This window comes from Corvus hawaiiensis, chromosome 1 (genome assembly GCF_020740725.1).
Source record: "Corvus hawaiiensis isolate bCorHaw1 chromosome 1, bCorHaw1.pri.cur, whole genome shotgun sequence".
NCBI classification, from domain to species: Eukaryota; Metazoa; Chordata; class Aves; order Passeriformes; family Corvidae; genus Corvus; species Corvus hawaiiensis.
The window spans coordinates 40,917,289-40,931,495 of NC_063213.1; the positions used below are offsets into that span (position 1 = coordinate 40,917,289).

The 14,207-nt window shown below is 44.7% G+C and overlaps 1 protein-coding gene across 10 annotated transcripts in view; it reads right to left on the reverse strand.

The window, feature by feature from the left end:
- The window catches only part of RARB (retinoic acid receptor beta), a 324,309-nt gene that overhangs the window by 2,609 nt on the left and 307,493 nt on the right, over nucleotides 1–14,207 (reverse strand). For all 10 annotated transcript variants that reach the window (XM_048301822.1, XM_048301837.1, XM_048301814.1 and 7 more), the window contains 3 exons: nucleotides 12,006–12,182; nucleotides 3,319–3,523; nucleotides 1,856–2,014 (listed from right to left, as the gene is read on the reverse strand). In XM_048301822.1, the coding sequence (XP_048157779.1) occupies nucleotides 1,856–2,014; nucleotides 3,319–3,523; nucleotides 12,006–12,182 (541 nt within the window). The remainder of the gene's footprint in view (nucleotides 1–1,855; nucleotides 2,015–3,318; nucleotides 3,524–12,005; nucleotides 12,183–14,207) is intronic.

The window sequence follows — 14,207 nt, forward strand, 5'->3', positions numbered from 1 at the left end:
ACATGAGGAACATCAAAAAAATAATCTACAAAGGCAGTGATTGACTTTCCAAGTGAATGCTGATTTAAAAGTCTCTTAAATAACTGTAGTGGGAAAGCCATTAATGCAGAATGATGCTGAGAGCTGCTCTGAAAACCAGCTGTAGTCAGAGCTGTGCTGATGAACTGAATTTGGCCATGTTAAACATCTGCTTTCCTCTGCTATGTCTGGTGCAGTGAAGTGTTTGCGTGGTCATTCAGTGCAGAGCCAGAGAAATTTTTCAGGTTTTGCAAACTTCCAATTTAATCAGGGGATAAGAGAACTCAGGTGAGAAGAACTCAGAACTGCCTTGCTTCAGTCCCACAAGCACTTCAGGTTTTCGTTACAATACCTCTAATGCCAAAGGAGGCACTCTCAGTGTTTTGGATTCGTGCTTTCTTTGGTGATTGCTTTCAGGGATCAGGTACCATCCAAAGTCATTATCGTCTAATGTACATCAAATGAAATTCAAGATATCCCCACCCCTCCAGGACATCACCATCCCTTGGTATGATTTAGTTCTACTATGAAACAGTAACAATATAATTAAATACTTAGAATGAAGTCTTTTCTTGTGAATTGAATTTAAAGAGACAGGAGTTGTGTTTGAGGAGCGGGAGGGCTCTGGTAAAGAATCAGGGAAGTGGAAATGAATTTCCCACAAACACAAACAGCGGAAGGAAAGGGCTCCTTCTAAATGCTTTTATAGCTCAATACTGCTCTAAGTTTATTTTGTAGATTCAGCTGGATGGAGCTTGCTTTACTTGAGGGTGAAGTGAGAGCTTTAGATAACCTGGTAAGTGGTTCCTTTTTAGGATACTTCTGCTTCCACCTCTGGTGTTTCCCTTCCAAGTTACTTCTTTTGGTTCTAATCAATCCAATTGAATTGCTCACTTCTTTTTATAAAGATAGCTATAACTTAATCTTTTAACTTGGATTTATATTGTTTGAAGTGGAGCAGTTAAGGTTTAAATTTTAAACAAGTGTATTTAGTTGAGTGAATTAACTACTGGGTTTTTTCTCCCCTGAGTCTTCCCCTAAATCATGTCAAATGAAATCAGTCATCTTCTCAAAAGCATAAATCCAACCTACACAGGTACCTGCACATACAAGCTTGTGTGCTTGCTTATCTAGGGACAGCAAATCTGTTGCTGAGTAAGCAGAGTAAGAAGGTGGAACTGCATCAACACCAGAAGAACAAGAATTGTTGCACTTTAGACTCTCTGTTTTCAGACTGGTACACTGGGGAACCTGTTCTGATCAAATGAAAGCATTCAGCTACACCTGTGCTTTAAAGACTGTGTGTATTGCACAGGATCAATCCAGCACATACAAGACTACACAAAATGTTGAAACTGATCCATGTTTAGGCACGATGAGTTTGGAATAGAGGGGCTGAATTTCCAAAATGCTGGACCAAATCAGTTCTAAATCTCCAATACCTCAGACCACAGTTCAGGGGAATTTTGGTTGCACAAGTGTTTTCTGCAGTCTGTAACCAGACTGTTTTTTAAAACCCATTGGTGATACGAAGCACATGTTTAGCCCCTTGTAAACATTAACAAAGGTTTTATCTTGTCCTAAAATGTCTAACAAAGACTTCATGCTAATGATTTGCTAAGCCACTTGCACCTACAACATCTTTTTCACTGTCAATTGCATGGAGAATGGAGCACCGTGTATGTTTAAAGGAAAACCAATTTCAAGGCAGGAATTAGGTAAAGAAGCTGGGAAGAGAAAGGTCACAAGGACCTTTCTTAGATGTGTTAGGTGTTGAGGCCAGTTCCTCTGAAATGCAGCACTGCCACTCCTGCTGAGTTACTGGGAGACACTGTACCTTTTGCACTGATGCTACGAAGATCCGTGATTTTCATTAAGATCTTTGGGAACATATGAGGCTTGTTGGGTCTTCTCTTTCGGATATAAATTTTCAGTGCTTCAAGCAAGGGTTCCTGAAGCTTATCCACTTTCATTGGTTCTTCAAGGTCCTGGCGATCTGTAGGAAAGTATCATATCGCTCATATGATTCTAAATATTTATTTTTTAAAATAAACTCCAAACCACAGAAGCTCCTCCGTGTTCTTGATTAGAATTCCATGAATTTCATTCTCCGCAACACAACCCACACTCTACAGTGAGCGTTCCATAGGAAAAGGATAAACCAAGGCCTTCTGAAACTTGGGTTAATTTTTTTCCTTGGTGACTGGAAAGGGTTGAGTGGTCAAGAATTACCAGTTTGCTCTTGTACCTCCCTCTCCCTGCAAACGATATTTTTGAATTAATTTTATATGTGTCACGGATAGGCTACCCAGGTACACATAGAGATTACAGCTGGTTTTTGTTACCAGCTTGGTTTTGTTACTGCTACAGTAAGGTGAGTTACCATCAGGAATCAGCAGATGGCAGTGCTGGCTTGAGTGACAACAAATGCCACCCCTCTACACCAGGACGCACCAGTCACATATCAATGACATCTTAGGAGCCCATCAATGCTTTTGATGTGTTATGGTTAGAGGAACATAAAATCGGAATGATTTTGCACTAAAGGGCCACTGCCAACAAAGACTGACTCTTGTTTTTCAAACATTCACTAGTAGCACCCAGTTTATGTTTCAACAAAATGGCCCAGGCTAAACAAGGTGTGTTTCTATTGCTAATCCAGATTTTTGCCAAGGAGGAGAGAGACCAAGTGATTAAACCAACAGAAATTTAGAGATTGTTTTGGAAATTATCTGAGACTTCACTTTTTGTATTTTAAACTCGTGATTTTACTTTTGAGTTGCCATCAGTCCCAGCTTGGAAGTATAATACATTTTTTTGCTAAATAAAGTTATCACCAATGGCTTCCATGTGACTGTAACCAGTGCAGATGCACAAAATTATATTTATGAGTAAAATCTGAGTAATTGGGCATCTTGCTGTAAGAAAGCTCATTCATGCAGATACCCATACACTGCTTAGCAAAAACACAGCAGGACCAGGTGATCTCCAGAGGTCCCTTCCAACTCCAACCATTCCGTGAGGTATCTCAATGCCCTTTGTCAGGTAAGCAATAGGACTGGTTTCCTGACAGAATGATTCCATTAATTTTTTTCAAATTATCAATAATAAAACCAGTAACTATCACCAGCGGAAAACAAACCTTTAGCAGCAAGTAGTTTATATAATAAATATCATAATGTTACATATATATATATTTTATATGTGTAAGTAAAGGAAAGCAAAACAAGCAGAACATAAATGAAGACATCATCGGATCTGTCCTTTTGAAATGCATCAGAGTTCATGCTTGTACGATACCTCCACAGATTAGGCAGATGGCACTAAGGAGACCTGTTTCTGTATCATCCATTTCCAAAGGCAGGAGCTGGTTGGCAAATGTGAACACGAGATCAGTCAGTGGGCCAAATCCGGCATTGTGCATCTGAGTTCGGTTTAGGGTAAGGCCATCTGAAAAGGTCATGGTGTCCTGTTCCGGTGTGTATCTTGTGCAAATTCTAAGGATCTGGGGGAAAAAAAAGAAAAATGGATTCTGAAGAATTTAATCCGTGAGAGGTTTGTTGCATTTTCTCGGTGTGGCGAATGACTCCGTGGAACTTCAGTACTTGGCCACGTCAGAACAATCTGAAAACAAAACTCCAGTCTGTGCAGTTCTAGCAGCATAAAAACTCTCAGGTACAACATAACTATACTCTATTGACTGTGTATTTCTTGTAACACAAACCTAAGAACAGAAACTTCCCCCTAGGTATGAAATAATGAAAACTTTGGAGCAACTCACCACTCAGGTCACCAACATTACAGTGATATCCACAAAACCAGGTCTTTAATTAGTCTGCCACCCACACCTAAGTATAAAATGAGATTGACCTGATGAACTGCTGATCTGATCCAACAACATCCTGAAAGCATCTCACCTCCTCAAACAAATGCCTATCTCATTGATTTTGGGATCAGTTTTGCACGGCAGCACTTCCCTGGGTTGTGTCTTTGGCAAGGACAATGTTGGTCTGCAGTACCTTGTGACAGTGAGTGCGGACAGCTGTGAGCTGCTGAAGAGGCAGAATTTTGGGGTGCCTTCCCCTCTTCTGTGAGAGCAGACAGGCAAACAGTGCTATGGGGACAAAGCCCTCCATCTCCCCAGCAGCTGCAGGTAGGGTCTCCTTGGAGAACTGCTCGCCTGGGAGCTTTCACCCTGCAGAATATCACTTTGCACCTCCAAATGGCAGCACACAGGACTACTGGCAGCCCAGCTAGCGGCCCAGGAGTTGGCCCAGCTTTTCTTTCATAGTGTTTGTTACTTCTGTGTGCTGTAACACCAAACTTCCTCACCAGCATGTTGGCTCCCAGCCTTCCTCCAGGCTCTGGCGCTTCCCCCTGCAGAGCCCCAGCAGTGGCAGACCCTGCCTGCCTGCTGCAAAGCTGCTGACAGTGTCGTTCGTTCCTGCGCGCACCCAGACAGCGTTGACTTTGGCAAGTTTGCCTGTATGCCGATAGCCACCCAGTGCTGACCCCAGATGAAAGAGCCTTCGAGGGGAGGATGGGGATTCACACCTCTAACTGGACAGGGAGTGATGCAAAACACATGAATAAAACACTGAGGATGCTCTACAATTTGTAAGTAAATGCCTCTGGGGCACGGGCAGCGTCAAGAGCCCTGTCACAGAGGAGGTGGCAGCGCGGCCAGAGAGAGCGAGTGTGTGCGTGAACGCTTCCACCTCTCAGAGCAAACGCAGGATGTGTGCCAGGATAGACTCTTTGTGGCACAGGATCATTTGTACAGCTGCAATTAATGAACACAGCCTTAAGGACCAAATGAAAGAGACGTCCATCATGTTGACATATTTCTGTTATATATATCAATGCTTAATGTTTAAAATAATCAAGAGGTGGGAGAGGGCTTATCCCTAAACTAAACTGAACTAAAACCCTGCTGAAGTCAGGCTGATTAGCTGAGCTAAGACTACAGCTGTGTTTTTTCAGGGCTTGACTGTATTTATTTCCCATCGTACTTGTTTTAAAGATACAACAAAAAAGATTTACATGAATGTAAGAGAGCACTGGGAGAATTTAATTACTCCTATGGCTGCTGAGGCTCTGAGTCAGAGGCCCCAGCACACAGCAGCTGACCAGTCTGGGCTTGGTTCTTCCACTTTCATCTTTGCCTGCCAACACTATTCCAAATAAGCAGGGAGGAGAATGAGGAGAACACGGTCTGTAAGACACCTATAGGGAAGCTTTTATTCTCTTCTTCAGCTCCTTGGTAAGAGACTTAACAGGGTGTATTTCTGCAGACGGATCTTCAACTATTTTCTATCTCAGCAATAATCTTATCTCACATTCTGGGTATACACTGAAACACTGAAACTTTGTGTGGTTGCACAGGCATGTTTCACATTGTTGTCTTATCCCCAAATTAAGAGTAAATTCTTGAAATTATTTAAATCAATGATCAAGAGAGGCACAAATACAAACACACAGCACATGAATTCCTCAGTGACCACAAATTTCCCATAACATATGTCATCTTAAAAGGCTGCTGGTTGCTAGATTTTATGTAGTAGCCAATGTATTGTTCAGGATCATTAGAAAAAATTAACATTATAAAGCACAGCACCCTGTCAGTAAGAGGCAGCATCTTTACCACATTTGGAACTGCCAGTAACCACTGGCTGTGCTCCCCTGAAGTTCACTGTGGGTTCCTCTTTTAAATCATTAAAAGATTGTATAGAAAGGAGGAGAAGCATGGAGAATATCTGGTGTTCAAGAAAACAAAGGTTCAAAAGCTGCATATTTATTGTGACACCCAAGAGCTGCTTGGTTTGCTTCTCTCGTGGCACGCAAGAGGAACTGGAGTGCAGCTCTTCCCACCCAAGGTCTGCACAGGCAGTCGCTGCCTTCCAGTAAGGGTGCATGGCCAGCAACCATAAGGTATCCAACTTTGGGAGCAACAAGGCTCTGTACTTCTTACCTGGTACTGCTTTTCCCTTAGCTCAGCCGGGGAGAAAGGCAGCCTCTTTGATTCCAGTGCTATTTCAATTGGTAAGCCTTAGCAAGGAGAGTTCCTCCCTTCACAGCCTCAGGACTCCATTCCGAACAAATCAGCAGAGCAGGATTGGGAGCTTAATTGGGCAATGCCGTGGTGTTTTCCCCAGGCTGCCTACAGCTTCTCTGGCAGCTGCCCAAGCAGGGCTGGCAGATATGGATCCCCCAGATCCTCCCTCAGAGGGCAGGTCTGGACACCAGCTGCTGCACTCCCCAGAGATCCCTGCCCAGAGGGACTGGGGTGCCCTGGAGTGATCATCTCCAACAACCCAGAGGCTGAACACACACCTGCCACCATAGACCAGGCTGCTGGCTCCCTCGCAGCAAAGCTCCCTGTGTTTGCTCCCCAGTGCCACAAGCCGCACTGCGTTTGGGGGTGCATGCTAGGAGTGCTCAGCAAAGAGACCCCCGGGGCTAATGCAGAGGAAGAACTTCCAGGCTGGATCCTCATCAGGAACAAATCTGGAGTGACTCAGCCTCAAGCCAGCCCCTGTGTGCATACACAGAAAGGGACCTGCAGGGGTCCTGTGAAATTTATAATTAAAACATAAAGTCGTGTAGGATTAAGCTACTTCCAGGCTTAGGCAGCAAGTAGGACAGGTTTTTGTTGAAGGCAGCCTTCAGGCCTCCGTACCCCAAGGGCTGCACCAGCTGTCAACTGGAGGAGCCTGCAGCAGCTCCACTGGGCACTGGCACAGCTGAAGATCAACTATGTGTTTTCAGCAATGCACTTAGCTTGACTGCAGCAATCAGGTCTCAGGTTTCCTCTGCATTCCTTTGACATTATCCCACAACACGCTGTTATTAAACTCCAAGACAGATCATTTGAAATGGTGTTTTTCTTTTTTTCTTTTTTTTAATTTCTGTCCTTCATCAAGATCTGTGAAACGCCATGGATATTGCTGATCGCTGCTAAACCATTCTTGGGCAAACTTCCAGTGTCAAAGTGAAGCTGATTTCAAGCTCATATTCACTGAAGAACATATGGGAAACATCAGCACTTCAAAATAAGAAATCATGGTATCTTTCTCCATTTTAAACTGAACTCCTAATGTCCTCAAAGTTGTTTAGATTTTGCAACCAAGCCAAGTATTTTAGTTGTCACTCTGCTCCTAAGTGCCACTTGCAGCCATAAATATGGTTCTTCCTCGTTATTAAAGGGCCCTTTGTTTTAAGGAATATTTATATATTAAAGCATTAGGGATTCTTATGAGCCTGTCACAAAATGCAAAGCAACAACCCTACCAGAGGCACAAAACCAAAGTCAGCAAGAAAGTTGCATTTATAACCTTGTTGCTACCATAGAATTGTTATTCATTTTAAACAGATTAGGTAGGGCAAGCCAGGCCTATTTTTTAAGAAATCCTGTTGTTAGACACTAGCTGCCTCAGCTGGCTGGGACAGTTCCCTGAGAGGAGAAACCCAGGCAGGTGACTCTGAAGCAATGATGCCCCATGGTGCTGCCAAACCCCATCAGCACAGGCTGTTCCGCACGCACAAATTCCTTCCTGGCATTAACACACAGGGGTTTACAACAGAAAGCAAAAATTACATCATTAAGGATTAGCATTCAATGACTTCTCAGGTTTTTATCCACTGGATTTAAGACAGACTGGGTTCTGGATTCTTTCCACATTTATCTTGCCAGAGCTCAGCAAGGCTGGGGATGCTTGGCTGCTGTTGGGCCAGTGTACCAGCAGACAGAAGCACTCACTTTTACAGGGGCTATTGACTGAATTTTAGCAATATTTATCCCTAAAACTTTTGGCACCAGACAAGATATAAATTCCACGATCCTCAGTTGGCGCCTCAAGCTGCCTCAGGAAGCTTGATGTTATTTCCCTTCCAGAGTTACTGTTTGTTTGTATATAAAACAATTATTTGGCTCATACCCATCAGAGTTTACTGAGCTCCTGGCACCATTTCCTTTGTAAGCCTGTTTAAGAGGGGCTTAAGCATTGTATTGGTTTGGCACAGCCTGGTTTTAGGTAGCAGGGGGGCCACAGAGATGGCTCCTGTGAGGAAGCTGCTGGAAGCTTCCCACCATGTCCGGCAGAGCCAATGGCTGGTGGCTCTGAAGATGGACACGCTGCTGGCCAAAACTGAGCCAATGAGAGAGGTTGGTAACACCTCTGTGATGACATATTTAAGAAGAAAATCAAAGATAGTGGGGCACTGTTAATTCCAGCCAGAGAAGAGAAGGTGAGAACATGTGAGGAAACAACATGGCGACACCCAAGTCAGTGGAGAAGGAGGGGGAGGAGGTGCTCCAGGTGCCAGAGCCGAGGTTCCTCTGCAGGCCGTGGTGAGGACCATGGTGAAGCAGTTGTCCCCCTGCAGCCCATAGGTCCATGGGGGATGCAGAGATCCACGCAGCCCATGGGGGAGGTGCCCGTGCTGGAGCGGGTGGGTGCCTGGAGGAGGCTGTGACCCAGTGGGAGACCCAGTGGAGAGAGAGGGCCCTGCTTCCAGGCTGGAGCAGCCTGTCCTTGGAGGGCTGCACCCCGTGGAAAGAGAGAGCCCCGGCACAGCAGTTTTGGGAGGGCTGTGTGCCCGTGGGAGGGGCTCAGGCTGCAGCAGGGGCGGTGGGGCTGCTGCTCCTGAGAGCAGACCCATGCCAGGGAAGTTCAGGAGAACTGTGCCCCGTGGGAGGGACCCACGGCCTCACAGGGGAAGGACTCCTCTCCTGGAGCAGCAGAAGGAAATCTCAGTGATGAACTGACCAAGCCCCCATGCCCTGTCTCCCTGCACTGTTGGTGGGAAGGAGGGAGGAGTGGAGGGGTGGAAGGTGTTCTAAAGGCTTATTTTATTTCTCATTATCCTTCTCTGATTCTGTTAGTAATAAATTCACTTCGCAATTTAAGTTGAGCCTGTTTCGCCCTTGAAGTGTTTCTCCTGGTCCCTACCTCAACTCATGAAGCATTTGTAAATTTTTTTTTTTCCCCCTTTTCCCTGCTCTGCCCAGCTGTGGCAGGGGAGGGTGAGCGAGCGGCTCTGGTGGGTGCCTGGTGCTGGGCCAATGTCAAACCACGACAAGCATCCACAGCCACAGGAACCAGCTGAGCAGAGACCTCGGCAGGGTCTATAAATGCTTAAGACTCCCCATGGCTAGTGCTGAAGGGCCAGCGGGCAGTGAAGCCGGGGTCCTGCTGCCAGGGAAGCCTGTCCACCCTACCTGGGAGCCCCATGCTGCTCCTCCCGCATACCGGGCTCTAGGAACGTGGCCAGGGCATGGCAGAGCAGCAGGATCATGAGGGCACACTGCTGAGGCTCACAGCCCTGCTCAGCAGAGCTCACACAGCCTACACTTGGGTGCTCGGTGCAGCAGGAGGGGGAACAGGGCTCGCTCTGTATCTCAAGGCACAGCAAAATGAAACGTTTGAAACACTCATAACGAGGACAACTGGCTTGTTGCGGGGGTGGAAATATGTGCTATTGAAACTGCTCCAGTACTGATGTTCAGCTTAAATAAAGATGGAGAGTGGCACTGCAATTCCGATTATGTGCAGGTGATGCGGGTTTAATGGATACAGCATTTCACAGGCGGCGCGCGCACTACACATTACTGTGTCATGGTAATTATCCCATTTTCTTTTTAAGCAGCCCATAAAATAGTCACATAAAGTTTGTGTAAATGTCACACAGGAAAGTTAGGACCATTTGCAGCAACCATGCTATATCTGTTCCTCAGCTCCTCCCAGCTGCGGGCTCCTATGGCGCTCGCTATGCCCTGCTCGCTTAGATGTGTCACCTTCTCTGGCTTTGTGAAAAATAAAAAAGAGAATGAGCAGGTGATCAGGAATGACAGGCCTCAATAAAGTTTATAACTAGAGCTTGAAGGTTGCCAATGGCCACAAAGTAGTGAATCATATTAAAGAATCAACCTTTTCTATCCATTAACTAGTTGAAATAAAGTCACCATTTACCACCTGCTTCATACTCTTTTTCTCATCTGGCAACTCGGCTTTTATTTAATCACTTTGATCCAAGTGTGTTTATTGAGGCACTTCAGATAAAACCCCTACCAAAAATGCTCCCCTCAATTTTTGAGCTGGTGTTGGCAATGGTAGCACTGAGTGGAGCTGCCGTGGGGACCCTGTGCAACAGGGGCTGTGCATGTTCCCAGGGCAAGCTCCCACTGCCCATCCCAACAAAGAGCACCAGGAGCTTGCAAGATTACAGAATTAAGGTATTTGTAATCCAGCAGCTATGGAGACAGGGCATGGCACAGACAAACAGGGTGGCAGATTAAGGGCTAAAGTTTTACAGGTAAAGAATTTGGATATGCAGATTCTTGCTATATCCCAGCTCTTCCCTGCCTTTTTTGGGTAGTTTCTGTATTAACTATTTGTTACAGGTTACAGCAGCACAGCACAAAGCAGTTCCCATCCCCTACTGCTGGCAGAACACACTCGAGGCAACGCTGCAGGTTTTTGATCACCATCTGCCTCTTGTGTAAGGGAAACGTAACGGAGTCTTATCAGGACAGAGCTGGTGATGACAGGCGTGCAATTGGTAACGAATGGCCCTGCCCCACGGAGGGACACTCTCAGTAACAATGGGATGGCTGAGTCTGAATGAGTGCCTGGATTAAGGGAACAACAAGAGGTGACTCTCAAGCATGCCAGGGCAACCTCAACCTTCCCTTTTTCTATAGGCCAAAGAATGATACCCCTTCCCCTCTCCTACCCCTCTTCCTCCTTCATCAATGTCCTCTTGATGCGATTCTTCCAAACAGCTTTTGACAAAACAAGAGGAAAAGGTCACAGCAGTTAACGTCCTCCTCAACATGATCCTGTTTGAAGCAATGCACTTTTAGAAAGTCCAAGATTAATTACTTCAACCTCAACTTCCCTAGTTTAAACTCCTGTGTCATGACAAAAAAATATATCTACAGTAGCCATCCTACAATGTGCTTCTTGACTGGCCATGCTTGGCTCAATGAGGACTTGAAGGTCTGAGCTCAGAATAAAACATTTAAAACATGTTTACATTGAACATACTGTTTTACTGTGAGTTATTGCTACAACCAATAATACAAAGCATATTTGCCACTAAAAGCCTGAAGACCTCTAAGGTCTTGATAAAGAAATGCTGAGATCCCAGAGGGCTCCTCTGAAGGTCAGCATGACAGAAACAACCAGAGACAAAGGGAGGGAAGACAGCTTGCCTTGACACAGTGTCAAGGCAAGGTCTGGAGAAAAACTCCCTGCCCACCTGCATAGTTCCCTCCTGCAGGTTGTACATTTGCCTATCTAAAATAAAATTACCTTTAGCTAAAATCTGTACCAAGTCCATTATATCGGCCACTTCCACAGATACCTGCAGTACTGGAGAAAGCAGGGGGATCTGAGTGCCAGAGGCTTGCATCAAACAGGCTCCAGGCACACCAGTTTCCCCTCTAAAACCTGAAAAATACTCTGGAGACTTGTGTCTTGTTCCTTAAATTCCCTCATGACCACAGCTACAGCACATTCCTAAACCATTATATAGGGGACTGTCTCTCTAGGTATCCTTTACGCAGAAGATTATGTTTTGGAGGGAGGAGGATGGATGAAGGAGGAAGGATGAAGGAGGATGGATGAAGGAGGAAGGATGAAGGAGGAAGGATGAAGGAGGAAGGAAGGACAAACAGGTTTCTCTTCAGTGTTAACAGTACAGAAAATTTTCCGAAGTTACACATGCCACAATACCAAAATGTGCCCCTTTTACTGAAACCCACAAAGTGTAAGGACTTATTTTGGTAAGTATGCTCATCCCTCTCAACACACCTCCGTAGGTGTGCTGGAGTCATCTTCTGACTGCATTAGACTACCCAGTAAGTTCAATTTTACAACAATAAGGTCAGGGCTGTATTTCACCCCCCCTCTTCCTGTCAATTACAATAAAAAGAAGAATAGAAAATGCATTAGTAGGAGAACAATGATGTTAAAAATACATACCAGTATATCCAGGCAGGCTGCTTTGAGTAGAGTTATTTGGTCTGCAATGGTCAAACTTGTAAAGCCTGGCAATCGCTTTGCAAATTCCACTATTTTAATAATGCACTTCGTTGCAAGTTCACTGAATTTGTCCCAAAGCCCAAGGTCCAGTCGAACCCGATGATCTGCGCTGGAGTTCTGGAAAGACAGACAGAAGGCCCCATAAATCAACAACGTCCCTTTCAGTAAATGGTTTTCAAGGGAAGGAAACAACAACCACGTTTTCCTTCCAGAAGTACTTTCTATTAACATTCCAGGCATTTTCTGCAGCTTGCTGTTGGGATGATGCTGGTTTTAAACTTGGATTAATCGCCTGAAAATTCCTTGGATATTTCTCTGTTGCTTGTGATTGCAGAGGCCATCTGTACAAGGAATACAAATGAACTTAAACATTTCCAAATGCCACCCTCATTATTCTTCCTTGCCATTATATAATAAGTGCATTGAGAAAGACAATTTACAGTTGTACCCAAGAAAATATAAATGAACAGTGGAACAAGAATATTGGGTCCTCATCTGGAAAAAGCAGCACAGTATTTGGAACATAGTTTCACATTCTTAAGGTCTTAGAAAATTAGTTCTGCTTAATTTCTCTGCTCTGTGGCTCTGCCACAGCCTTCTGAAGCTACAGTCTCCCATGACTTACAGAGCATTTATTTACATGATGTTAAGGAAAACCCCATGAATGCCATGTGCACATTTAATGGTGCATCCAACATACACCCCACTGCTGGAAGTGTAACAGGGACATACTGGTGGCATATTTCAGAGACTGTTTCCAGTATGTTCACCTACCTCAATAAAAATGTCCATCATTTTCTAGAGTGAATAGGAAACTTCTGTTAAGTTTGTGATCAAACTTTGGAACAACCACTTAACCCTTGAAAAAGCTGAACATGTCAGCCAAGAATTGTCTGACTCAAAATCTGCTGTGACCCCTTTGATGCCAGCCCACCAACACTGGGTGTCACGAGGAGACCTGGTGAGTCCATTCCAATCCACTCAGGATTCCCGTAGAGTGACAAGAAACAGGTAATGATGGAGCTCTGAAATACCCAACTCCTCTCCTTCTGCCCTCGTATGCAGTGCATTGCCAGCATTTGATCCAATGCTATTTAGGATGCAGCCAGTGTGATGGTGTCCCCTATTTCATAAGCCACCAAGTTTAGTGCGCACTGCAGCTGCCTTCAGCATCTGGGTGATCTCCTCTTCATTGCAGGAGGAATTTTACCTATAAAAATATGCCCAGGCTTTCTCCCTAGCTGCAAAGGAAGCCAACATGATCAGCTGCCTCAGTCTTAGCTGGTTGAAGTTAAAATGTTAAATTAACTTTAAAATTAAAGTTAAATGAGCAGAGTCTCAACCTAAAAGTCTAACAGACATGGCAGATTAAACAGCCATCAAAAAGCATTCAAATTACACAGATCACACTTCCTTGGAGGAAACATTTCCAGTGAGCCTGCCACCACCACTGCTGATGGTGGGGACGTCCACCTCCTTGAAAACCAGTGAAGCCATTATCTTGTCAGCTTTCTTTGGTTCACGGGAAGGACACAGGACTGGAAGAGGTTGGTGAGGGAATGTGGAATGAGCTCAGCTTGGCTGTGATGCTCTGGACCCCATCCCAGTGCTGCCTTCACAGAACACCACCACCACCATCAGCCATGAAGGGGAAAGTCCTGACAGGTCCCCAGGGCACTGCCAGCCTGACATTCACCCTCACTTGGAACAGGGTGGAGATGTGAGCCAGGAATATTTACATTAGGCCCTAAGTGCAAAAAATAAATGCTAACCATGCTGAGCAGTCTAAAGGAGTATACATGCTCCTTCCTGCTACCCCACTCTTTAGGAAATAATTAATTAATTTTATCATTTCTATTTGAATTTTTATTCTGGAAACTTCTCCTATTTTGTTTTGGTTTTTTTTTAATGACAGAGGAAAGATAGAAGAAAATGTCTTTATAATGCTAAACCTAAAGAATTGCCTTCAAAATGGTCCAAAACTAATGGGTTAACAGTCATTGTAATGCCCTTTGAAACATTTCTTTCGGCTACTGGAGTATGCATCCTTCAGATTTATTTTATTTCATCCTCAAGGACCTTGGTGAAATACAGTACATTGGAGGAAAAATAAGATCAAGATGTGCAGTCATTCAGGCTGTA